General features: G+C 45.6%; 1 protein-coding gene and 1 long non-coding RNA gene across 2 annotated transcripts in view; one reads left to right on the top strand and one right to left on the bottom strand.

Moving 5' to 3' along the window:
- The window catches only part of PLCB1 (phospholipase C beta 1), a 957,098-nt gene that overhangs the window by 831,342 nt on the left and 98,800 nt on the right, over positions 1 to 26,956 (top strand). Inside the window, exons 27-30 of the mRNA XM_077485489.1 lie at positions 6,685 to 6,865; positions 13,714 to 13,790; positions 13,895 to 13,984; positions 17,808 to 17,865. Coding sequence (XP_077341615.1) covers positions 6,685 to 6,865; positions 13,714 to 13,790; positions 13,895 to 13,984; positions 17,808 to 17,865 — 406 coding nt within the window. The remainder of the gene's footprint in view (positions 1 to 6,684; positions 6,866 to 13,713; positions 13,791 to 13,894; positions 13,985 to 17,807; positions 17,866 to 26,956) is intronic.
- Positions 23,723 to 26,956, bottom strand: part of LOC143987029 (uncharacterized) — an 88,221-nt gene continuing 84,987 nt past the window's right edge. Inside the window, exon 2 of the long non-coding RNA XR_013276585.1 lies at positions 23,723 to 24,937. This is a non-coding gene — a long non-coding RNA (uncharacterized LOC143987029). The remainder of the gene's footprint in view (positions 24,938 to 26,956) is intronic.

Here is a 26,956-nt window from a genome sequence, read left to right as displayed (position 1 = left end):
GGGATCTCTGTGAAGCAAAGTATGAACACCAATCTATCTCTTCCCCTAGCAAGTCCCCTCCCCCTTCAGTTAGAACACATAGCAGGGAACACAGTTAACCCCTTGATCGTCCCCCTAGTGTTAACCCCTTCCCTGTCAGTGACATTTTTACAGTAATGAGTGCATTTTTATAGCACTGATCGCAGTATAAATGACAACGGTCCCAAAAATGTGTCAAAAGTGTCCGATGTGTCCGCCATAATGTCGCATTTATGATACAAAGTCGCAGATCGCGGCCATTACTAGTAAAAAAATAAAAATAAAATAATAAAAATGCTATCAATTTTTCCCCTATTTTGCAGACGCTATGACTTTTGCGCAAACCAATCAATATACGCTTATTGCGATTTTAATTACCAAAAATATGTAGAAGAATACATATCAGCCTAAACTGAGGAAAAAAGTTGCTTTTTTAAAATGTGGATTATTATTATAGGAAAAAGTACAAAATATTGTGTTTTTATCAAAATTGGCGCTCTTTTTTTTGTTTATAGTGAAAAAAATAAAAACCGCAGAGGTGATCAAATACCACCAAAAGAAAGCTCAATTTGTGGGGGGAAAAAAAAGACATAAATTTTAGTTTGGTACAGTGTCGTACGAGCGCGCAATTGTCAGTTAAAGCGATGCAGTGCCGAACCGCAAAAAAATGCTCTGGTCATTTAGGGAGGAAAATCTTAAGTGGTTAATAGTGGTTTCAATTCCTGAAAATAACGGGGGTTGTCTTACTAAAACTGGAAAGCGTAAAATCGGGTGCCGCTCTGCATAGAAACCAATCAGCTTCCAGGTTTTATTGTCAAAGCTTGACTGGACAAAGCTGAAGTCGGAAGCTGATTGGCTGCCATGCACGGCTGCACCAGAGTTTGCACTCTCCGGTCTTAGTAAATCAGCCCCAAAATGTTTTTTTTTTTTTTTCATCTCTTCCTTGCCACGGTGTACTTTTCCTTTTTCCAGACTGGAATCATGAAGAGGGTCATTGTTGTAGGCATAAAATATCCCCATATTTTGGGAGGGCGGCCGGCTGGCGGTGGAAAAGCAATTTGTGTGTGGTTGGATCTTTGGGTGTCAGCTGCATACAAATGAGGGCTTTATCAATGGATATCAGAAATGTTTCTTCTAGCAGAAAATAACATGAGCTACAATGTAGCAATCAGCACTTTGCTGGGTTTTACAATAAATGAAGGCTTACAGGCCCGCGCCGCGCTGAGATTGTCACTCCTCAGATTGAGAGGAAAAAAAAAAAAAGATCTTTTGCTGACATTGAATATTATGAAATTGGATGTTTTTCGAGTCCAGTAATGAAAATATAACAGTTTTCTTCTGCAGTGATTTGGCTTCAGTGGATTGTGGAGATGCTGAGCTGGTTGCTGGTATTAGCGGTAATGCCGATCGCTCTGATAGGGACAGATCAGGCCACCCGAGTGAGCGAGATCAAAGATGCTGGTAATGTGCTGTACTCATGGCTCCGTACAGTCCTCTGCACTTTTATCTGGAACATATTAAGCATGTTAATCAGGTCCGGCTACAAGAGCAACCACAGGCAGCAAGTCAAATCAACCAGCAAGGTGATTAAAAGCCGAACGCCAGGCCAACTTCTAAAGGCCACGGCTAAAAAAAAAAACCTTATATGGGAGCTGATTTTTATTCCTATCCATCCAGTCCTGAATATTACACAGCCCTGCCACTGCCAGACAGTACATGAAATGGTGACCTGATGTTTTCTACTAGTTAACCACTCGCTGACCGCTTTACGGCAGTTTTACTTCTACAGGGTGGCTGCGCTGAGCAGGATCATATATATATATATATATATATATATATATATATAATATATATAAGTGATCCTGCATTTCCAGGTCTCAGGCCCGAGCACACGGCACCGGCGGTTCGCTCCCGCTGTGATTCTCCACAGCGGGTCCTATGGACCCGATGTCTACCGGTGCCGACACCCGCTGATCGTTCGGTACACAGGTAGATCGTCGTTCTGTCGGTAGGGAAGGTATGGACCTTACTCCTACATCCCACTTACAGCCCGTACCTCGCTTCCACATCCCCCTTACAGCTGGACCTTACTTCCACATCCCCCTTACAGCCGGACCTTGCTTCCACATCCCCCTTACAGCCGAACCTCGCTTCCACATCCCCCTTACAGCCGGACCTTGCTTCCACATCCCCCTTACACCAGGACCTTGCTTCCACATCCCCCTTACACCAGGACCTTGCTTCCACATCCCCCTTACAGCCGGACCTTGCTTCCACATCCCCCTTACAGCCGAACCTCGCTTCCACATCCCCCTTACAGCCGGACCTTGCTTCCACATCCCCCTTACACCAGGACCTTGCTTCCACATCCCCCTTACACCAGGACCTTGCTTCCACATCCCCCTTACAGCCGGACCTTGCTTCCACATCCCCCTTACACCAGGACTTTGCTCTCACATCCCCCTTACACCAGGACCTTGCTTCCACATCCCCCTTACAGCCGAACCTCGCTTCCACATCCCCCTTACAACCCAGACCTTGCTTCCACATCCCCCTTACAGCCAGACCTTACTTCCACATCCCCCTTACAACCCAGACCTTGCTCCCACATCCCCCTTACACCCGTACCTCGCTCCCACATCCCCCTTACAGCTGGACCTTGCTTCCACATCCCCCTTACAGCTGGACCTTACTTCCACATCCCCCTTACAGCCGGACCTTGCTTCCACATCCCCCTTACAGCCGGACCTTGCTTCCACATCCCCCTTACACCAGGACCTTGCTTCCACATCCCCCTTACACCAGGACCTTGCTTCCACATCCCCCTTACACCAGGACCTTGCTTCCACATCCCCCTTACAGCCGGACCTTGCTTCCACATCCCCCTTACACCAGGACTTTGCTCTCACATCCCCCTTACACCAGGACCTTGCTTCCACATCCCCCTTACAGCCGGACCTTGCTTCCACATCCCCCTTACACCAGGACTTTGCTCTCACATCCCCCTTACACCAGGACCTTGCTTCCACATCCCCCTTACAGCCGACCCTCGCTTCCACATCCCCCTTACAACCCAGACCTTGCTTCCACATCCCCCTTACAGCCAGACCTTACTTCCACATCCCCCTTACAACCCAGACCTTGCTCCCACATCCCCCTTACAGCCGGACCTCGCTCCCACATCCCCCTTACAGCCCGGATCTTGCTCCCACATACCCCTTACACCAGGACCTTGCTTCCACATCCCCCTTACAACCCAGAACTTGCTTCCTCATCCCCCTTACACCAGGACCTTGCTTCCACACCCCGCTTACAGACGGACCTTGCTTCCACATCCCTCTTACAGCCGGACCTTGCTTCCACATCCCCCTTACAGCCCAGACCTCACTCCCACACCCCCCTTACAGCCTGGACCTCAGTCCCACACCCAGGCATGTACTGGCCATCGGGACTACCTGGAGTTTCCCGGTGGGCCGATGGCTCAGTGGGCCACTCTGATGTAAGGGGGCTGCTGATGGGACACTCTGATGTAAAGGGGCTGCTGATGGGACACTCTGATGTAAGGGGTGCTGATGGGACACTCTGATGTAAGGGGTGCTGATGGGACACTCTGATGTAAGGGGGTGCTGATGGGACACTCTGATGTAAGGGGGTGCTGATGGGACACTCTGATGTAAGGGGGCTGCTCATGGGACACTCTGACATAAGGGGGTGCTGATGGGACACTGCGATGTAAGGGGGATAATCATGGGACACTCTGATGTAAGGGGTGCTGATGGGACACTCTGATGTAAGGGGGTGCTGATGGGACACTCTGATGTAAGGGGGTGCTGATGGGACACTCTGATGTAAGGGGGTGCTGATGGGACACTCTGATGTAAGGGGTGCTGATGGGACACTCTGATGTAAGGGGTGCTGATGGGACACTCTGATGTAAGGGGGTGCTGATGGGACACTCTGATGTAAGGGGGAGCTGATGGGACACTCTGATGTAAGGGGGCTGCTCATGGGACACTGTGATGTAAGGGGGATGATCATGGGACACTCTGATGTAAGGGGGTGCTGATGGGACACTCTGATGTAAGGGGGTGCTGATGGGACACTCTGATGTAAGGGGTGCTGATGGGACACTCTGATGTAAGGGGTGCTGATGGGACACTCTGATGTAAGGGGTGCTGATGGGACACTCTGTTGAAAGGGGCCTGGTGATGGGACACTCTGAAGTAAGGGAGTGCTGATGGGACACTCTATTTTAAAGTGGTGTTGCCACCAAAAAAATAAAACTACTTAAAATTCTTTAAAAAAATCAAAAAAAAATAATTGGCAAAAAAAAATTTTTTTACTCACCTCTAAATACCGGTTGCTAGGGGGTCCCACGTAGTCTGCCTTCTTCATTGCCCGGGCTGGTGACATCACTTCCCCTCGCGCCGCACATTCACCTGGGACCTGTCATGTGTCCCAGGTGACTGTACGGCGTATCACGGCGCCCTGCGCCGCTCGCGCATGCGCAGTGGGTGCCCGGCTGTGAAGCCACAGCCGGGTGCCCACAGTATGCATGACGGTGCCGCGAGCGGAGCGGGGAGCGAGGGGGGGCTTCGTTCCCCCGCATCGCTGGACCCTGGGGCAGGTAAGTGTCCGATTATTAAAAGCCAGCAGCTGCAGTATTTGTAGCTGCTGACTTTTAATTTTTTTTTTTTAGGGGGTACCCCACTTTAAGGGGCTGGTGATGGGACACTCTGATGTAAGGGGTGCTGATGGGACACTCTGATGTAAGGGGTGCTGATGGGACACTCTGATGTAAGGGAGTGCTGATGGGACACTCTGATGTAAGGGAGTGCTGATGAGACACTCTGATGTAAGGGGGCGCTGATGGGACACTCTGATGTAAGGGCTGCTGATGGGACACTCTGATGTAAGGGAGTGCTGATGGGACACTCAAAATGTAAGTGGGCCGGTCTAGATGAAGTCCAGGGCCAAATTTCTGTCCCAGTCCAGCCCTGCCCACACCCCCCTTACAGCCCGGACCTCGCTCCCACATCCTCCTTATAACCCAGACCTTGCTTCCACATCCCCCTTACAGCCGGACCTTGCTTCCACATCCCCCTTACAACCCAGACCTTGCTTCCACATCCCCCTTACAGCCGGACCTCGCTCCCACATCCCCCTTACAGCCGGACCTCGCTTCCACATCCCCCTTACAGCCGGACCTCGCTCCCACATCCCCCTTACAGCCGGACCTCGCTCCCACATGCTCCTTACAGCCTGGACTTCGCTCTCACATCCCCCTTACAGCCCGGATCTCGCTTCCACATCCCCCTTACAGCCCGGATCTCGCTTCCACATCCCCCTTACAGCCCGGATCTCGCTTCCACATCCCCCTTACAGTCCGGATCTTGCTTCCACATCCCCCTTACAGCCCGGACCTCGCTCCCACATCCTCCTTATAACCCAGACCTTGCTTCCACATCCCCCTTACAACCCAGACCTTGCTTCCACATCCCCCTTACAACCCAGACCTTGCTTCCACATCCCCCTTACAACCCAGACCTTGCTTCCACATCCCCCTTACAGCCGGACCTCGCTTCCACATCCTCCTTACAGCCGGACCTCGCTCCCACATCCTCCTTACAGCCGGACCTCGCTCCCACATGCTCCTTACAGCCTGGACTTCGCTCTCACATCCCCCTTATAGCCCGGATCTCGCTTCCACATCCCCCTTACAGCCCGGATCTCGCTTCCACATCCCCCTTACAGTCCGGATCTTGCTTCCACATCCCCCTTACAGTCCGGATCTTGCTTCCACATCCCCCTTACAGTCCGGATCTCGCTTCCACATCCCCCTTACAGTCCGGATCTCGCTTCCACATCCCCCTTACAGTCCGGATCTCGCTTCCACATCCCCCTTACAGTCCGGATCTCGCTTCCACATCCCCCTTACAGTCCGGATCTCGTTCCACATTCCCCTTACAGTCCGGATCTCGCTTCCACATCCCCCTTACAGCCCAGACCTCGCTCCCACATCCCTTTACAAACCAGACCTCACTTCCATATCCACCTTACAGACCAGAACCTCGCTCCCACATCCCACTTACAGCCCGGACCTCTCTCACATCCCCCCTACAGTCCGGACCTCTCTCTCACACCCCCCTTACAGCCCAGCTCGATGAGAGGCTGAGCCAGGTGTCGGTCCAGGCATGTGGGTGGGTCCTGATCTCATTGCCGCAATCTTGCCTGAGCCTGGATGCTCTGTGATGTCAGCGGGCTTAGGCCCGCTGTCTGCTGAAAATGAGTCACAGGAGTGCAGAACGAACTGCACTTCTGTGATCCACAGGAGAAGTACAGCCAAATGAGCACCCCCTGTACTTTTCCTTTAAGGCTTGATGAAGACTAACATCTCCTGATGGCACTGAAGGCAGTTGGCTGGATCTCCAATTTTTCTGGGGGCACAAATGATAAGTTTCCATTTACAAGTTTCTGAAGAATGCAAGGTAAAGATATTAGGATTCCAGGCTGAATCCTGACTAGCGCTTTGATATGATACCTCTCGAGTGGCCGTCCATTGAATAAAACAGTTTTTCTGTAACCTGTAGAATAGAAGGTACATGGGAGAAGCCACGGGAAGCTACAACCAATTTGGCTGTGCTAACTCTTTACTTATTCTTTCAGGTGTGAATCGGGGAGTCCGGATCATAATTCTTCCTCTGTTGAACAAGATTTATCCGCATTAGATGCAGAAATGGCCCAGAAATTAGTAGAGCTGAAGGAACAACAGCAACAGCAGCTTCTCAACCTCCGGCAGGAACAATATTACAGTGAGAAATACCAGAAGAGAGAGCATATCAAACAGGTCAGTGGATGTCCCTCCACCAACGGAAACATTTTCATCCTTCATTTGTCCAAGGAAACCTATGAGCTGCCATTGCTCACCTCTTCTTTTTTTTTAATTGCTAGTTGTCTGGCTGTCATGCTCATCCAGTGGCTTCAATGCTTTTGCAGTCGCTGATGATGTTGATCAGATGCAGATGACTTTATTCTGACTGCCTAATCCACATGTTGGTTTGGGGTCAGTGGCTCAGAAGGTTCTGAAGCGAGGTACATAGCATTCTCAGAAGATCGGTGGCAGTCTATGTATTCCTGTTAGTATAGCTTCAACTGTATCTATATGGGGTTATTTTTTTGGATAGAGATGGTCAAACTCTTTTTTTATTAACCCATTGGGGTATCCCTTTGACACCCATGTAAGAAATGGGGAGAGTGGTTGTCATTGGAATGGAATGGCATTGACAGAAATAATGACGGGGCACTATTCCTCCCAATGATATCAATGATGGGGAACTATTCCTCCTAATGATACCAATGATGGGGAACTATTCTTCCTAATTATACCAATGATGGGGCACTATTCCTCCTAATGATACCAATGATGGGGCACTATGTTTCGCAATGATGGGGTACTATGGTGCCAATGATGGGGCACTATTCCTCCCAATGATACCAATGATGGGGCACTATTCTTCTCAATGATGGGGTACTATGATGCCAATGATGGGGCACTATTCCTCCCAATGATACTAATGATGTGGCACTATTCCTCCCAGTGATACCAATGATGTGGCACTATTTCTCCCAATGATACCAATGATGTGGCACTATTCTTCCCCGTGATACCAATGATGTGGCACTATTCCTCCCAATGATACCAATGATGGGGCACTATTCCTCCCAATGATACCAATGATGGGGCACTATTCTTCCCCGTGATACCAATGATGTGGCACTATTCCTCCCAATGATACCAATGATGGGGCACTATTCTTCTCAATGATGGGGTACTATGATGCCAATGATGGGGCACTATTCCTCCCAATGATACCAATGATGTGGCACTATTCCTCCCAATGATACCAATGATGGGGCACTATTCCTCCCAATGATACCAATGATGTGGCACTATTCCTCCCAATGATACCAATGATGGGGCACTATTCTTCTCAATGATGGGGTACTATGATGCCAATGATGGGGCACTATTCCTCCCAATGATACCAATGATGTGGCACTATTCCTCCCAATGACATCAATGATGGGACACTATTCCTCCCAATGATACCAATGATGGGGCACTATTCCTCCCAATGATACCAATGATGGGGCACTATTCCTCCCAATAATACCAATGATGGGGCACTATTCCTCCCAATGATACCAATGATGGGGCACTATTCCTCCCAATGATACCAATGATGTGGCACTATTCCTCCCACTGATACCAATGATGTGGCACTATTCCTCCTAAAGATACCAATGATAGGGCACTATTCCTCCCAATGATACCAATGATGGGGCACTATTCCTCCCAATGATACCAATGATGTGGCACTATTCCTCCCAATGATATTAATGATGGGGCACTATTCCTCCCAATGATACCAATGATGTGGCACTATTCCTCCTAATGATACCAATGATGGGGCACTATTCTTCCCCGTGACACCAATGATGTGGCACTGTTCCTCTCCCTAACACCAAATGCGGTGGTGTTTACTCCCACTGATGCCAGGAAAAAAAAAAAAAACTGGCCCTTTGTTTAAAAAGTTTGGAGACCCCCCCGGCCTAGTTCCTTGTTTTATGGAAAACAAATCGGCAACCTACTGGAAAATCTATGCATTCACTAAGGACATCCAACAGGTGGTGAACATGGGACTTCCATTCATTAGACTTGAGGCCACCCATAGATTTGCCTTGTGAATTGCTTGGGGGATCAAACATGCCACCCCCCACTTGACTCCTCCCACCGATTACAGAGCGCCCATGAATTCTTACCCTAAAACTATTCCACACATTAAGCAATTAATTTAAGTATTTAAGCCAATTTACATTCTTGGATGGTTTAATTATCCTCTGCGATTTTGCATTGTACTCGGAGTAAGGTACAATTAAAGTATCCCCCTGGGCTCCATTTAAATTAATATTTGTTCAGACCTAAATCCACTTTACACAAGAATGAGCCAACTGTTCTTTTAATAGGTATTTCATTGATGAATTGTTCATTGTTCAGAACTGGAAAGATTATTTTTTTTTTTTCCTACAAATAACAATCCATAATTATGGTTTGCATGCTTTTCAGCTGTGGGCTTTTTTATCACCTTGTTATAATTCTACGCACAGTTAGAGGATTTTCTGTTTGTGCGATACCTGCGGCTTTTTAAATTTTTTTTTATTGGACTTCTCTATCTACTAGAATATTCAGCTCGGTAATCAGAGAAAACACCGGGAAGGTATTCTGCGAGCACAGTCAAAGGTGAAAGATAGGAGTAAGGCTGCCTGTGCTAGGCTGTCCTGAAAATGCCAGTTGCCTGGCTACCATGCCGATCCAATGGCTTTTTGGGTTACTGACCCTAGAACAAGTATGAAAATCAGGACATGGAAAGGGCTTAAAGCAGTTCAGCCCCCCCCCCCCCCATAAAAAATTTAAAGTCAGAAACCATTGACTTTTAATAAAAGGACACTTACCTGTCCAGGGATCCAGCCATAGGTATGCGCAGGGGGTCCATAAAGACATGGATGAGCGAGAGTGGGGTGCAGGAACTTGACTGGCCTGCGCTGAGTCCTGACCTCAACCCGATAGAACACCTTTGGGATGAATTAGAGCAGAGACTGCGAGCCAGGCCTTCTCGTCCAACATCAGTGCCTGACCTCACAAACGCGCTTCTGGAAGAATGGTCAAACCTTCCCATAGACACATCTCCTAAACCTTGTGGACGGCCTTCCCAGAAGAGTTGAAGCTGCTATAGCTGCGAAGGGGGGGGGGGGGGGGTAACTCAATACTGAACCCTAATGCCCCGTACACACAGTTGGACTTTCCGCCGAAAAATGTGCGATCGGAGCTTATTGTCGGAAATTCCGACCGTGTGCAGGCTCCATTGGAATTTCCGTCGCACAAAATTTGAGATCTGGTTCTCAAATTTTCCCGACAACACAATCCGTTCACGCAAATTCCGATCGCGTGTACACAATTCCGACGCACAAAGTTCCACGCATGCTCGGAATCAAGCAGAAGAGCCGCACTGGCTGTTGAACTTCATTTTTCTCGACTCATCGTACGTGTTGTACGTCACCGCGTTCTTGGCGGTCGGAATTTCCGACCGACTTTGTGTGACCGTGTGTATGCAAGACACGTTTGAGCCAACATCCATCAGAAAAAAAACCCAAAAAACATTGATTTTGTTGTCGGAATGTCCGATCGTGTGTACAGGCAGGGCCGGGACAAGGGGTGGGCAGGAGGGGTTGCTGCCCTGGGCACTGTGGTATCATGGGCGGTGGGGGGGGGGACCACAAGGTAAAAGGAGGGGGGGGTTTGTGTTGGAAAGGGGGATTTGGGGGGCAGCAGGGAGTAAGTATTGTTCTAGGGGAGGAAATTTGGGGGATATGCTAAAATTTAGGGCCGAGAAGGAATGGGGGAAGATTTGTGCTAGGAAGGATGACTGGGGCGCTTTGTGCTGCAAGGGGGGATTTGCAGTGGGGTTATTGGGAGGGGTAATCTTAGGGGTAGATAATTTGTGCTAGAAGGAGTGATTTTTTGGGGGGGGCTCTTGAATTGGGGGAATTTGCACTGGGAGGAGGGGGGATTTATGCTTAGGGGGTGAAAAAGATTAGTGCTCAGTTTTTTTTTGGGGGGGGGGGGATTTTTGATGACGCATAATGCTCATACACCTTGGGGGCGGGGGGTGCAGTATGGCATGTTTGCCCTGGGCTCTGGATGACCTTGTCCCGTCACTGTGTACAGGGCATTAGACTGGGATGCCATTAAAGGTCGTGTTCGTGTAAAGGCAGGCGTCCCAATACTTTTGGTAATATAGTTCATGCTTGCATAAAGGAATTATAAACATAATAGATTTAAATGAATATGGCAAGTATGGATCTCTCATCACAAAGCTTATCAACAACACATGCCCCATACACACGGTCGGACATTCTGACAACAGTCTTTTTCCGACGGATGTTGGCTCAAACTTGTCTTGCATACACACGGTCGCACAAAGTTGTCGGAATTTCCGATCGTTCTGAACGAGGTGACCTCAAACACGTACGTCGGGACTATAAACGGGCCAGTAGCCAATAGCTTTCGTCTCTTCATTTATTCTGAGCATGCAGTCCGTCGGAATTGTCTACGCACGATCGGAATTTATGCGATCGGATTTTTGTTGTTGGAAAATTTTAGATCCTTCTCTCAAACTTTGTGCGTCGGGAAAATCCGATAGACAAAGTCCGATGGAGCCCACACACGGTCGGATTTTCCGACAACACGATCCGATCTCACATTTTCCGTCTGAAAATCCGACCGTGTGTACGGAGCATTAGAGAGCCTGACAACACACAATACAAATTCTCTTTTCATCTTTGAGGAATCGTCTACCGATTAGGAAACTTTCCTTTATAAGTGCGACGTTACTTGTTAACCTCCCTGGCGGTATGATTATGTCAGATTTTTGCGTTTCAAAGCGGTACTTTATTTTGCATGGAAATTTGGCATTTTATATTGTAGGCCTGTAATTCTTAGGAATAACTCACTTAAAAATGTTAAGTTTGAAACCCCAAATCATAAATTATAATATAATAAATAACTATTAATAATAAAAAAATAATAATAATATAATAATAATACATTTTATTCAATAATGTAATCAAATCAAAAACAGTGAAATTTGCGGAATTGTCGCTGTCGTCTCTTTCGGTGTGTGATGACGAATTTCCCCACGAATCATTAGCGCTCAATTCTGCAAGTCATTCTAAGTTTTCTAGCTGGTCTAAAACCGCTAACCCGTAAAGGGACACTTTTTGGTTGCCATGGACAATTTCAAGTTTCCAGGCAGAAAGAACAGTGTATATATATATATATATATATATATATATATATATATATATATATGTAGTGACATGACGCTACTTGTGTATCAAGACATCGCTTGTATATCAAGTCGAAATTTTGCTAATTTGAGCTGTTTTTTTCAGAAGTGTAAAGCCCCATACACACTATCAGATTTTCTGCTGATTTTTTCCTTCAGATTTACCAAAACCATATAATATGAGGTCAAACCTTAGGAGTTTCAATTTGTATGCAATCAGGCAGGCCCTTGTACTACATGGTTTTGGTAAATCTGAAGACAAAAATCAGCTGAAAATCTGATCGTGTGTATGGGGCGTTATTATTCCCTGAAGAAGATTTAGAACAGTATATATTGAAACGCGTTGGAAACCCCCTTCTGCTGTATTCCTTGGCACAACCTATGATGAAGGGAACACCAAGCAGATGGGGACTACCACTTTATGGTTAACAGTCAAATGTGCAATATTGATAATAATATTGACGCAATATTTTTTATTCTCAACGTCAGATTTTTATGCAATGTTTGTACAATAAATATTACATTTTCTATATATGAAATTCTGTATTTTTTCAATCGCCTACATGAATCCCATATTTTTGAGGTTTATTCTATGTCAAAATTTAGCTTGTCTTGCAAAATGCTCTCAAACAAAGTTACTCTCAAGCCAAGGTTACAGTATGAGCCCTGTTGGGGTAGCGAGTATTTTAGGGCTGGGGAAAAAAAATCGATTTAAATCTTGAATCGAGTCAAAAGGTCAAATCGATTCAAAATTTCAGAAAATATTTTTTGTTTTTTTTGTCACCGCGTCCTGAGGTGCTGCGGGCAGGGGTTTTTAGGCGAGGCCACGGCTTCGGCCTAGTCCGCGGTGTCTGATCTCGCCTTAAAACTCCTTCCCGCAGCTCCTCAGGACCGGCGCGGTGATGGACACCTGAGGAGCTGCGGGCAGGAGTTTTTAGGCGAGATCGGACACCGCGGACTAGGAGAGCTGCGGGCAGGAGTTTTTAGGCGAGGCCATGGCTTCGGTCTAGTCGGCGAGGCCACGGCGAGGCCTAGTCAGCGAGGCCAGATGCTGCGGGCTAGGCCGAAGCCGCGGCCTCGCCTAAAAACTCCTGCCCGCAGCTCTCCAGGACCGGCGCTGACACCTTTTTTTTTTTTTTAGTTTTTAGGTGAGGCCAGACACCGTGGACTAGGCTGAAGCTACAGCCTCGCCTAAAAACTCCTGCCCGCAGCTCCTCAGGACCGGCGCGGTGTCAGCGCCGGTCATGGAGAGCTGCGGGCAGGAGTTTTTAGGCGAGGCCGCGGCTTCGGCCTAGTCCGCAGCATCCGGCCTTGCTGACTAGGCCAAAGCCGTGGCCTCGCCTAAAAACTCCTGCCTGCAGCTCTCCTAGTCCTCGGTGTCCGATCTTGCCTAAAAACTCCTGCCTGCAGCTCCTCAGGACCGGCACGGTGTCCATCAAAAAAGAACAAAAAACTAGAATTTGTGAAATCGCATATTTTTTTTTTATATATATATATATAAAATCGCCCAGCTCTAGGGTATTTACATTATATTACAGCTCTTTATTGAAACTACCATGACACTTCTGACTATTATTGTCTTGGAATGTTTGCTATTACCTTATTGTCTGTTTATGAAAACTTTTAATTTATTATTGAAAAAAATAAAAAAAAATGCTGAAAATGTTTCAACACATTTTTGATACAAGTATTGTCCTGTGCTCCTGAATCCCTTTATTTGAGTTTTTTTTTTTTTCTCGTGATTTTCCTTACCATCTCCGATCACCTACCTCCCGTCTCTCTATTCCAGCTCATCCAGAAACTCACCGATGTGGCAGAAGATTGCCAGAACAACCAGCTGAAGAAACTCAAGGAAACTTGTGAGAAGTAAGCAGCGGGGCGTGAAAATTCATCTCATGATCGGTGGGATCGTAAGAATTTTTATAACGTTTCATCTCTCTTCGTCTTTCTCCATTGCTCTTCCCTTCCAGGGAAAAGAAAGAATTAAAAAAAAAGATGGACAAGAAACGACAAGAAAAAGTCACTGAAACCAAATCGAAAGACAAAAATCAAATGGAAGAGTAAGTATGGTCCTCTGTTTATGGCTACGTGGATGGGGATTGCTATTGGATTACCCATAGGAAGGACTAAAACAAGAGAGCTTTAATGGATCATCATTACAGAATTTCATTTAATGAGTAGCAATAAGAGTTTAGATCAATGATATTGTATTTGTATTGACCGTTTACATGTTAAAGTGACATTGCAGCAAAATGAGCGTATCCACCAGCAAGGTATACCCGCCAATTCACCTCAACTTCCGATTCCTGAAGGTGTTTCTTTAAACCGATCATTTATATATTTTTATATACATACACAAACATATTCTACGTTTTGGTGTAATGCATTAAAAACCTTGCTTTCTGCATTTGTGATGTGATTTCCAGCAAAATACGCTTTGCATAGAGAGAATGGTAATGTATGTCGAGTGTGCCTAAAATGCGTCGGGACATGCTGCACAGAAAATGCACCATACAGGGGTGTGAATGTAGCCTTATACAGTGAGGGGAAAAAAAGTATTTGGCCCCCTGCTGAATTTGTATGTTTGCCCACTGAAAAATAATTGATCAGTCTATAGTTTTAATGGTCGGTTTGTGAGAGACAGAATAACTACAAAAAAATCTAGGAAAACGCATTTCAAAAAGTTATAAATTGATTTGCATTTTAATGAGTAAAATAAATATTTGACTCCTTCGCAAAACATGACTTAGTACTTGGTGGCAAAACCCTTATTGGCAATCATGGAGGTCAGATGTTTCTTGTAGTTGGCCCACCAGGTTTGAACACATCTCAGGAGGGATTTTGTTCCACTCCTCTTTGCAGATCCTTTCCAAGTCATTAAGGTTTCAAGGCTGACATTTGGTAACTTGAACCTTCAGCTCCCTCAACATATTTTCTATGGGATTAAGGTCTGGAGACTGGCTAGGCCACTCCAGGACCTTAATGTGCTTCTTCTGGAGCCACTCCTTTGTTGCCTTGGCCATCTTTTTTGGGTCATTGTCATGCTGGAATACCCATCCACGACCCATTTTCAATGCCATCGCTGAGGGAAGGAGGTTCTCACCCAAGATTTGATGGTCCATGGCCCCGTTTATCATCTCTTTCATGCAGTGAAGTTGTCCTGTCCCCTTAGCAGAAAAACACCATCAAAGCATAATCTTGCCACCTTCATGTTTGACGGTGGGGATGGTGTTCTTGGGGTCATAGGCAGCATTCATCCTCCTCCAAACACGGCGAGTTGAGTTGATGCCAAAGAGCTTGATTTTGGTCTCATCTGACCACAACACTTTCACCCAGTTCTCCTCTGAATCATTCAGATGTTGATTAGCAAACTTTAAATGGGTCTTCTTGAGGAGGAGGACCTTGGGGGCTCTGCAGGATTTCAGTGCTTCATGGCGTAGTGTAATACCAATTGTTTTCTTGGTGACTATGGTCCCAGCTGCCTTGAGATCATTGACAAGATTCTCCTGTGTAGTTCTGGGCCGATTCCTCACCGCTCTCATTATCATTGAAACTCCACAAGGTGACATCTTGCATGGAACCCCATAACGAGGGAGATTGACACTTATTTTGTGTTTCTTCCATCTGCAAATAATCGCACCAGCTATTGTGACCCTCTCACCAAGCTGCTTGGCGTTGGTCTTGTAGCCCATTGCAACCTTGTGTAGGTCTACAATCTTGTCTCTGACATCTTTGGACAGCTCTTTGGTCTTGGCCAATGGTGGAGAGATTGGAATCTGATTGATTGCTTCTGTGGACAGGTGTCTTTTATACAGGTAACACTCCCTTTAAGAGAGTGCTCCTAATCTCAGCTCGTTATTGTTACCTGTATAGAAGACACCTGGGAGCCAGAAATCTTGCTGATTGATAGGGGATCAAATACGTATTTCATGCATTAAAATGCAAATCAATTTATACCTTTTTTTGAAATGCGTTTTTTCTGGATATTTTTGTTGTTATTCTGTCTCTCAATGTTAAGATCAACCTACCATTAAAATTATAAACTGATCATTTCCTTGTCAGTGGGCAAACTTACAAAATCAGCAAGTGATCACACCCGTGCACGAAGCAAGGTCCATAAAGACATGGATGAGCGAGTTTGGGGTGGAGGAACTTGACTGACCTGCACACCCACTTCAACCCGATAGAACACCTTTGGGATGAATTAGAGCAGAGACCCTGAGCCAGATCTTCTCGTCCAACATCAGTATCTGACCTCACAAATGAGGTTCTGATAGAATGGTCAAACATCCCCATAGACACACTCCTAAACCTTGTGGATGGCCTTCCCAGAAGAGTTGAAGCTGTTACAGATGCAAAGGGTGGGCCAACTCAGTATTGAACCCTACAGACTTAAGCCCCATGCACACTATCAGTTTTTCTGCTGAGTTTTTCCTTCAGATTTACCAAAACCATATAATATGAGGTCAAATCTTAGGAGTTTCAGTTTGTATGCAATCAGGCAGGCCTGCATGGTTTTGGTAAACCTGAAGGAAAATCTCAGCAGAAAAATTGATAGTGTGTATGGGGCTTAAGACTGGGATGCCACTAAAGTTTGTGTGTGTAAAAGCAGGTGTCCCAATACTTTTGACAATATAATGTATCTGAACCTGCAAAGAAGGTCAGTGCTGGAAGACTTCTCTCTGTCAGATGGGGAGCAGGCAGCCATATAAAGCTCTATATGTATCACTGAATGCAGATCCTGCTTAAATCAGTGTCTGAATGTTGAAGTATCTCCATTTAAAGTGGTTGTAAACTCTTACAACACACTTTGACCTACAGGTAAGCCTAGATTAAGGCTTACCTGTAGGTCCAAGAAATATCTCCTAAACCTATACGGTTTAGGAGATATTTGCCCGAAGACAGGCACCGCTGTCTCCGGCGCATGTGCCGTAGACAGCGACACGCAGGCGCACTGAGCGCGGCATCGTCAACAACGAAGATGCCGCGCGTGTCGGCTCCCATGCGCATGCGCGGGAGTGACGTCATCGCGGCTTCGCCGAATGACAACGGCGGAGCTGCGAGACCCACCAAGAAGATGGATGCGCCGGACTACAGGGGACAGCGGTGACTTCGCTGGCTCCTGTGTCAGGTAAGTGACACATAATGGACTACTATGCGATGCATAGTAGTCCATTATGCTTTACCTTTGCAGGGAATGAAAGAGGAAGTAAACCCATCAGGGTTTACTTCCTCTTTAAGGCCACCAGCCCAACATACAGAATATGTTATTACTCTTTATTTGTAAAACAAAGATTTTCTGCACAAGTAAACAAAGCTATAAAACGTCAAATAAAAAATGTGAAGCCTAAGCCCTTGTACACACGGTCAGACATTCCGACGGAGAATGTCGGATCGGACCGCCGTGTTGTCGGATAATCCGACTGTGTGTGGGCTCCATCGGACTGTTTCCATCGGAAAATATCCGACCGACAAAGTTTTAGAGCTTTGTCCGATCGTTTGTAGAGAATTCCGATTGGACAAAGTGCCACGCATGCTCAGATCAAATTCCTAGACCAAAGCTATTGACTACTAGCCTGAACGTAGTCCCGTCGTAACTAAATAATGTCATCACGTTATGAACGATCGGATTTTCCGTCAACTTTGTCCGACCGTGTGTATGCAACACCAGTTACGGTCAAAATCCGACGCATTTGGTTGTCGGAATGTCCGACCGTGTGTACAAGGGCTAAAACATATATAAAATAAATCCAAAGCCATTGTAGTCTGGTTAGCCGCTGGCGTCATCGGGGATTTTGGTACTGTTTATGTTCTTCTTTGTTGCAATACTTTAATTTCATAATACATCGACATTTAGTGGTGACCTTTATATTTGCTCCACAGGGAGAAGACGGAGATGATCCGATCGTATATCCAGGAAGTGGTGCAGTACATTAAAAGGGTGCGTCTTTGATTTCATTGTGTGCGTATGGAATATCCACGTCGTCTTCTTAATGGTGAAGATGTGGTTACTGGCCCATGCTGGGCAGACTCATACAGTCAGCGGAATAATGACTGTAATGCATTAGGTAGTGGAAATATTGTGCTTGCAGAAAAAAAAAAAAAAAAAGAGTAATTTATAGAGTAAAAATCCAATCTACAGCAACAAACATAAAGTATGTCTGTAGAAGCGTAAACCATGGATGTCATATCTATGGTTGAGTCTCGGGAGAGACGAGTGTAAGGTTTCATCTTGGTAATGAAGGCAAATAGAAAAACACTTTTTTGTCAGAGTCTGGAGCAGCTGTGCAGCGTAACCAATCAGCTTCCAACTTCAGCTTGGTCGGTTAAACTTTGAGAATGAAAGCTAGAAGCTGATTGGTTGGCATGCACAGCTGCTCCGGTCTTGGTCAATTCCCCTTACGGAATATTGCCCATGCAACAGGTTCACTTAAACATTGACCTGACCACTCCTTATACTTGCCTTGCCTTCTAACCCTCATTATTTGGTTGGAGCCTACACACAACTAAGGACGCTCTGCCTTCCCCCATGTGACATCACTCTAGCCAGGTCATTGGTTGGTCTGTCAGCTGGAAGGAATGGGGGAGGGCAGGCCCACTGATAGGGGAGGTAAGGGCCCAGTTCTGGTAGGGGCTGTCTGTAGGAAGGGCCACCATTGGAAATCATGGAGCCCTATACAGCCAACCTGACAAGGGCCCCCACATGATAGGGACTGAGCCTGACCACTCCTTCCCTTAGCCTGCAGGATATGTAACATACAGAATGTCTGTGTATTTAACATACAGGGTGCAAGTATAGGGTGTATACATACAATGTAAAAAATTTAGGTGTCAGGAGTATGTAATGTACAGAGTGCAGGGGTCTGGATTGGGTAATGTACAGAGTGAGGGGTGAGAAGTGAATCATGTACACAGTGCAGGGCTCAGGAGTGGGTCTTGTATAGAGTACAGGGCTCAGGTGTGGGAAATGTACAGAGTGCAAGGCTCAGGAGTTGGAAATGTACAGAGTGCAAGGCTCAGGAGTGGGAAATGTACAGAGGTCAGGGCTCAGGAGTGGGAAATGTACAGAGGTCAGGGCTCAGGAGTGGGTCATTTTACAGAGTGCAGGGCTCAAGAGTGAGCATGTACAGAGGTCAGGGCTCAGGAGTGGGTCATTTTACAGAGTGCAGGGCTCAAGAGTGAGAATGTACAGAGTGCAGGGCTCAGGAGTGGACAATGTACAGAGTGCAGGGCTCAGGAGTGGACAATGTACAGAGTGCAGGGCTCAGGAGTGGACAATGTACAGAGTGCAGGGCTCAGGAGTGGACAATGTACAGAGTGCAGGGCTCAGGAGTGGACAATGTACAGAGTGCAAGGCTCAGGAGAGGTAAATGGACAGAGTGCAGGGCTCAGGAGTGGGTTGTAGCATAGGGCACACACATGTATGTAAACATAGATTGTGACACATCTGAGGTATCGCTTCAACCTTCAGAGTGACAGAAATAATTCTAGGGCCACCATTCATGGTTAACTCTAACCTGTAAATACTTTTAGAGCATAGACTATGGAGATTTCCATTAATGTGTAAAATGTTTTTTACAATTTCCTGAGCGCATGCAGTTTTAAGGCTAACTGTGTTTGGTTACTATTTCCTCAACGCAAGTTACCCCGCCGGCTCGAACACTGAGAACCGAGCAATCAAACACCACTGATCGCTCGGTTCTCAGGGCTCCCTGAGAAGAGAGCTGATAACTGTCAGCCTCCGGCACTCTGCTCTGCTCCACCCCCCCCTCGCTCACTCAGTGTTGGGCTGTGGAGGGGGCGGGAACAGCTGGCTCAGGCTCTCATGAGACTCGCTGAGCCTGGTGCCAGTCCAGGCATGTGGGCGGATCCCGGCTTCATCGCCTGAGCCTCAGCTGGCTCTGTGACATCAGTAGACAGTGGACTGCTGAAAACGGGTCACAGGAGTGCAGAACGAACTGCACTGCTGTGATCCACAGGAGAAGTACAGCCAAATGAGCTTTGGCTGTACTTCTCTTTTAACCACTTTCCAACCGATGCACGCTGATATACGTCAGCACAATGGCAGCGGTGGCCAAATGGGCGTACCTGTATGTCCCCTTTAATTGGGGGGGGCTAGCGGGCACCTGCACCCACTGCGTACAGTGTGACAGTGCCCCGCGGGACCCGCGGACACGATGTCCGCCAGTGTCCTGGCGATCGTGTCACGGAGCGGCAGAACGAGGAGATGCCTATGTAAACAAGGCATTTCCCCGTTCTGCCTAGTGACATGACAGACATCCACTTCTCCCTGTCATTGAGAGCAGTGATCGCTGTCATGTGAGTGGTAGCCCATCCCCCCCACAGTTAGAATCACTCCCTAGGACACACTTAACCCCTTGATCGCCCCCTAGTGTTTAACCCCTTCCGTGCCAGTGTAATTTACACAGTAATCAGTGCATTTTTATAGTACTGACTGCTGTATAAATGACAGTGGTCCCAAAATAGTGTCAAAAGTGTCCGATGTGTCCGCCATAATGTCGCAGTCACGATAAAAATCGCAGATCGCCGCCATTACTAATAAAAAAAAAATAATAATAAAAAAATTCCATAAAACTATCCCCTATTTTGTAGATGCTATACCTTTTGCGCAAACCAATCAATATATATATATTTTTTTTACCAAAAATATGTAGAAGAATACATCTCGGCCTAAACTGAGGAAAAAAATATTTTTTTTTATATCATTTTTTTTTGGGGGGGGGGGGATTTATTCTAGCAAAAAGTAAAAAATATTGCTTTTTTTTTTTTTTTTTTTTTACAAAATTGTTGCTCTTTTTTTGTTTATAGCGCAAAAAATAAAAACCGCAGAGGTGATCAAACACCACCAAAAGAAAGCTCTATTTGTGGGGAAAAAAAGGATGTAAATTTATGTTTGGGTGCAACGTCGCAACGACCGCGCAATTGTCAGTTAAAGCGACGCAGTGCGGAATTGCGAAAAAGTGCTCTGGTCAGGAAGGGGGTAAAATTTTTCGGGGCTGAAGCGGTTAATGTATTTTTTCCCCGAGAATATGCTGTGCAAATATAGTGCGACACTAAAAAAAAAAAAAAAAAACTGCAACTGCCACCATTTTATTCTCCAGGATTTCTGCTTTCAGAAAATATATAAAGGTGTAAAAAAATACTGCGCTGTGAAAAGATGTGTTCTACCCAGCTGCCAACACTACTGAAGACTACACAGTAACATACAAAAATTAAAACAAAAAAGTGTGGCGCTTAGGTGGCAACAAACCACATGAACCAGTAAGGCACTAATTCAAGCAAAGAAAATTACATACACTTCAAAAAAAAGAAATTATGTGTAAATTCCGTTGTATATTAAGAGATCTTACTCCCAGGTGGAAGAGTGCATGAACCTCATGCACACAAAAGATTAAGGTAAATAAAATTAATTTAACATATACAGTCCATCAAGTGAACGTCTAACAGTCCTTGAAATGTGTAATATCAATCACAATTCCAAACTTGAGGTGATGTGAAAAAAGGTGAAAAACAGGATGGATGCTAATATGAGGTCTGGCCTCATAATCAGAGCGAGGCTTGAATACGCTGCATGCTGTTGTTTGGATGGCCAGGCCTCGTGATCAGAATGAGGCTTGGTTACGACACAGGATGGATGCTAATATGAGGCCTGGCCTCATAATCAGAGCGAGGCTTGACTATGCTGCATGCTGCTGTTTGGATGGCCAGGCCTCGTGATCAGAACGAGGCTTGGTTATGACACAGGACGGATGCTAATTTATGCCCAAGATGTGGAAAATCTTTCATATCCAAATATTCACAGTCTCGCTTATATTTTGGATATTTGGCGGGCATCTCTGATGGGGATGATGCTATATGTAAGGATAATAAATATACATGGAGGAGTTTTTAATATATACACTTCCGGAACATGTGACCGGAAGTGCCAAGTGCTTCCGGGGTCATTGGTTATTTTGGGGTCATTTTGTATTTATAAGCGATGCTGTTTGGGGGGGTCCACACCCCAGAGGACGGCTGTTTAGTTGAAACGCGTCGGGTGGACCCCCTTACAGACATCGCTACTTTCTGACTATGTTATTACGATTGAACCAAATGTGAGTGTAATTTTATTATTATTTTTTAATAAATTGGATGTTAAAACGGTATCACGCTATGCTAGTTTTCTACTTCCATGGTCTTTGATACCTGAGCCCCCTATTTTCGTGGGGTGAGCACTATAGGAGGATCGCTACGGATGATTTCATGACCTGAAGACTTGCGGGAGATTACATACTAGATCTACGATTATCTGGTTTGCTTACCTACAGGCCCATATGACTCGAGAGGCGTAAGCCTTCCTCTGAGTCCACGTCATTTGGTAAGCCTCCTCTCCCCTTCTTTATCACGGTGGTGGTGGTATTATTCTACACATCAGAAGTTGAATTTCACCTTTTTTCACATCACCTCAAGTTTGGAATTGTGATTGATATTACACATTTCAAGGACTGTTAGACGTTCACTTGATGGACTGTATATGTTAAATTAATTTTATTTACCTTAATCTTTTGTGTGCATGAGGTTCATGCACTCTTCCACCTGGGAGTAAGATCTCTTAATATACAACGGAATTTACACATAATTTCTTTTTTTTGAAGTGTATGTAATTTTCTTTGCTTGAATTAGTGCCTTACTGGTTCATGTGGTTTGTTGCCACCTAAGCGCCACACTTTTTTGTTTTAATTTCAGAAAATATATAAATCCTAAAGACATTTCTAGCTACAAATGTGTGTGAAAAGTTAAACAGACAAGTAAAACAATGAGTTCTGTGGGTGGCAATTTCCAGCTTGTTCTTAGTCTTGTAACAGAATGCCGTGCATACCCCCGTCCACGCACTCTCTGTGCCCTAAATTGTCCGCGCGTCTTATGCAACTAAAAATATTCACAAACTAGAAGAAGCTTTTCTGTAATTGTGCCTGGAGACAGAGAACAACTCAATCTGCTTTAACAAGTCAAACACTACACAAAGAGGCCCATTCAGGATATATATATATATCTATAGGCACACCCTGGCATTTCCATGTATGTTCATTTAGGTTTCTCCAGTGTAATAATTCGTTGTATAGAGAATAGGATGCTATATCGCAATGCTTGTACCATGGTCTAGGCTTAAGGGTCTGATTTTGCTGCAGTTATTTCCAAGCTTACTCTGTGACCTTGTTATTTCTTTTTTTTTTTTTTTTTGCTGGTCACATGATCATCTATCATATTACATAACCTGCGAGAGAGCGAAAGAGGACAAAGATTTTATTCAATATTATTCTGTATATGTGAGTTAAAGGGACCTCTAATGCCGTGTAGACACACGAGCGGAATGTCCGACAGATAAAGTCAGGCGGAATCTTTTCATCGTATATTCCGATCGTGTGTATGCCTCATCGGACTTTTATTTTTTTACGAAAATTCTGACAGACCTAGAATGAATGAATGAAATACTTGTATAGCGCACAATGCGAACTGAATCGCCTCTAGGCCTAGACCTAGACCTAGACCTAGAAATAGAACATGTTTTAAATCTTTTCATTGGAACCAACTCCTATCGGGAAAACCGTTCGTCTGTATGCTGTTCCGACGGACCAAAAAAACGACGCATGATCTGAAGCAAGTGTAGCGGCCGTAACCCGTTGCAGGGCGCCCTTGACTTATTGGGCTTACCGGTTACCTTCTCTTGGCCTGCTCTTCCACGTCTAGGGGGTTCCCAGGGTTTATACCCAATGACTTGAACGCTGACACAGATGAAGTCCTCTTTAAAAGGTTTTATTTTGCAGTAAGAACTTTCAAATAACACAGTCTCTTAGGGAACAAGTTGAAAGTGTGAAGTAGAGAGCGTAGAACGGAGTCCGAAGGTGAGCGTAGCATTTCTGAGGGAGCAGGATCCAGGGGGGCAGGTGGTTAGATGAGTGTTAGATAAAAGTTTAGCAACCTCGTTAATACTAGCAGGGTTGAATGAGGGAAGTAATGATTTACGATTGTATTAGAAAGTAAATGAAGAATTAATTTTGGGGGGATTTATACTACACCTATTATTTCTTGAACTTCTTCACATAACTCTTCCCTACCCTCCATCCCATAGCCTAGGGCAGGGGTCTTCAAACTATGGCCCTCTATTTGTTCAGAAACTACAATTCCCATCATGCCTAGTCATGTCTGTGAATGTCCGAGTTTTACATTGCCTCATGGGATGTGTAGTTTCGCAACAGCTGGAGGGCCGTCATTTGGAGATTCCTGGCTTAGGGACTTTTCTCACCAGTAACATCATTATGCATTTTGTTGTGGTTTCCAGGGCAGGTAATGTTCGAACTTGAGATAATGCATTGGGGGTAATTTACTAAAAGAGCACAGAATGGGCTATTAGCTTTGTGGAAAAAGTGAAGCTGTGTTCACTCTGAATTCACAATCGCGTGCAGGGAAATAAAAATAAAAAATTATTGAAGTTAACATTGCTTGCCTTTATTCATTAAGCCAAGTGAACTTTCTGTGCTTCTAAAGTAAATCAACTCCATGGCTTTGATTAGGACTTGTTGCCACTTCCCACCTCTGTATTCCATTGAGTTGCATGGCTTGTCCATTGAGTTGGGTGCCTTGTCCGTTATGTTGTGTGTCTTGTCCATTATGTTGGATGTCTTGTCCGCCGTTGAGTTAGGTGTCTTCACCATTGATTTGGAAGTCTTGTTTGTTATGTTGGGTGGCTTGTCTATTAAGTTGGGTGACTTGTTTGCTGATTTGGGTGCCTTGTTTGCTGATTTGGGTGCCTTATCCGTTGATTTGAGTGTCTTGTTTATTAAGTTGCATGTCTTGTCTGTTATGCTGGGTGTCTTGGGCGTTGAGTTGGGTATCTTGTCTGTTTCATTGGGTATGTTGTCTGTTGAGTTGCAGATCTTGTATGTTGGGTTGGAAGTCTTGTTTGTTGAGCTGGAGGTCTTGTCTGTTGAATTGGTCTTGTCTGTTAAATCCATCTGAAATTCAAGGCAGTGTGTTTTATCAGAGCATATACAGACACATCTTTTCTAATATGGCCTATCTCTTGTGTGCCCTGTATTAGAGTGTATTAGAGTGTTTTAAAGGTGTATTAGAGTGTTTTAAAGGTGTAAAAATCCTCTCCATGCCCTAGCTCAGTGGTTGGTCGAATAGCAAAGAATACCTTATGTGATATGTATCTGTAGCGACAGGCTCCTGAAGAGCATGTTTTTCAAAGTTAAAACTTTACCCAAACTACAGTTTGGTTTGGATCTATTTGTCTAAATTTGACTTCTGTGTCAGTCTGACTGGACTGTGAGATGTTCAGCCTGGCCACAGGGGGCACTGTCTCTGGTGGCATGCGGGGAACTATGGTCTGGTCAGGCGCTTAAGTTACTCTTTTTTTTGAAGCCAGGTCAGTGGGAGTGGCCAATCGCTGTGCCCTCTGGGAGATGGTATTTAAGATGCGGACATCACATGGTTCGGGGTTCCGTTCCAGTATGAAGTGCTGATTACATGGTCCTGGTCCTCCTGACCAGCCCCCAGGAAGGCTATGGCCTGGGGTGTGGTTCCACCCGAATTGAATGCCTCGGGGCTGGCTAGCCCAAGGCATGGAAACTAGAGGAGGATTCTGAGGTGGAGGGGTGCTGTCTCCGGTCTGGGAGAGACCCATTGAACTTCGAGCATTCCAGGGGAGGACTCTTTAGAAGAACACCCCGTACGGGGGTTTCCTTAACAAGAGCCTGGAAGGGCCGAAGTAACCGAGAGAATCCGGTCTTGTGGATATTGCTGAGTAGGCTGAAAGATCCAGGTATCCTACAAGTGTTCTACAGCTTAGTTTCCTATGTGTTCTGCAACAATGTCGCTGATAAAGACTTTGTTCCTGAGTAAGCACCTAGTTGGCTGCTAGGCCTTGTGAGAGAGGGACTGTCCAACCTGAGTGTTCATCCAGCTGCGAGTGGCTATTCTCTGGATGCACTCAAAGTAAGCAAGTTCCTTAAAGTTTATAGACTTTGACATTGAGAGTACCTGAACTCCTTTCCAACCCTCTGATCCCAAGTTAAAGACTGTTCAATGGTTGAAGTTTGCAAATAAAATCCATTCAATTGGATCTATTGTCAGTCTCAAGTTACTGGGTCATCTACCACGGGACATCCCCTAGAAGTGCAACAAGGAGAAGCGGAAGGTAATGGTAAGCTCAAAAATAACCAGCAGCTCCTTCGGGGGTTAGTGCTACATATCATTGTTGGAATCAGGCATGTCATTTTGGGAGACGGTCTAGGTAGCTAGTCTCTGTATATGTGTGTGTATATATATATATATATATATATATATATATATATATATATATATATATATATAGTGATAGAGAGAGGCTCTGTTGCAAGTTTATAGGAAAAAGTGACCCAGCAGTCTCATTAAGGGTTAATGCAAGGTTCAGAACTAGCATCTCTCCAGATTCTGTAGTCCTGGATCAGAACATTCAACCCTGGGCCCAGGTTTTGCTAGACGCTCACTACACAGGTGTGCAGGGTCTTTATATAGTCAGGTCTGAGAATTGCTTAAAGCTCTAATTTTGGTGACCACTTCCAGTTTGAAGGCCGCTCCCAGTGTGGGAGACGGAAGGTCTCACCCGGGGTCAGGGGGCCCCAGCCAGAAGCCACAGGACAGAGGTCTCATCAAGGGGTCAGAGGACCCAGCCACAAGCCAGCAGGTATTGGTTCCAGGATTTAAGTCCGCTCCTATCGGGAGTGTCAGGAGAACCTCAATCCCTGGGCCAGAGGTGGGCCATGCAGCAGAGCGTTGCAACTGAAGGCTAGAGAGCTAAGCGTTTACGAGAGAGCTGAATGACACAGTCAAAGGACTGGTAATAGGAGCTGCAGTGCTGCCAACACGTAAACCAGGTGGCTTGGTATTTTCATTAATGTTTAATAATATATATATATATATATATATATATATATATATATGAGTGTAAATATATAGAAAAGTAAGAAAATGCTGAGTGTTGAAGAGAC

The sequence above is a fragment of the Lithobates pipiens genome, unplaced genomic scaffold (assembly GCF_037356315.1).
Source record: "Lithobates pipiens isolate NorthernLeopardFrog02 unplaced genomic scaffold, aLitPip1_a1.2 Scaffold_18, whole genome shotgun sequence".
NCBI lineage: Eukaryota > Metazoa > Chordata > Amphibia > Anura > Ranidae > Lithobates > Lithobates pipiens.
This window is presented reverse-complemented; position numbering and strand designations above follow the sequence as displayed.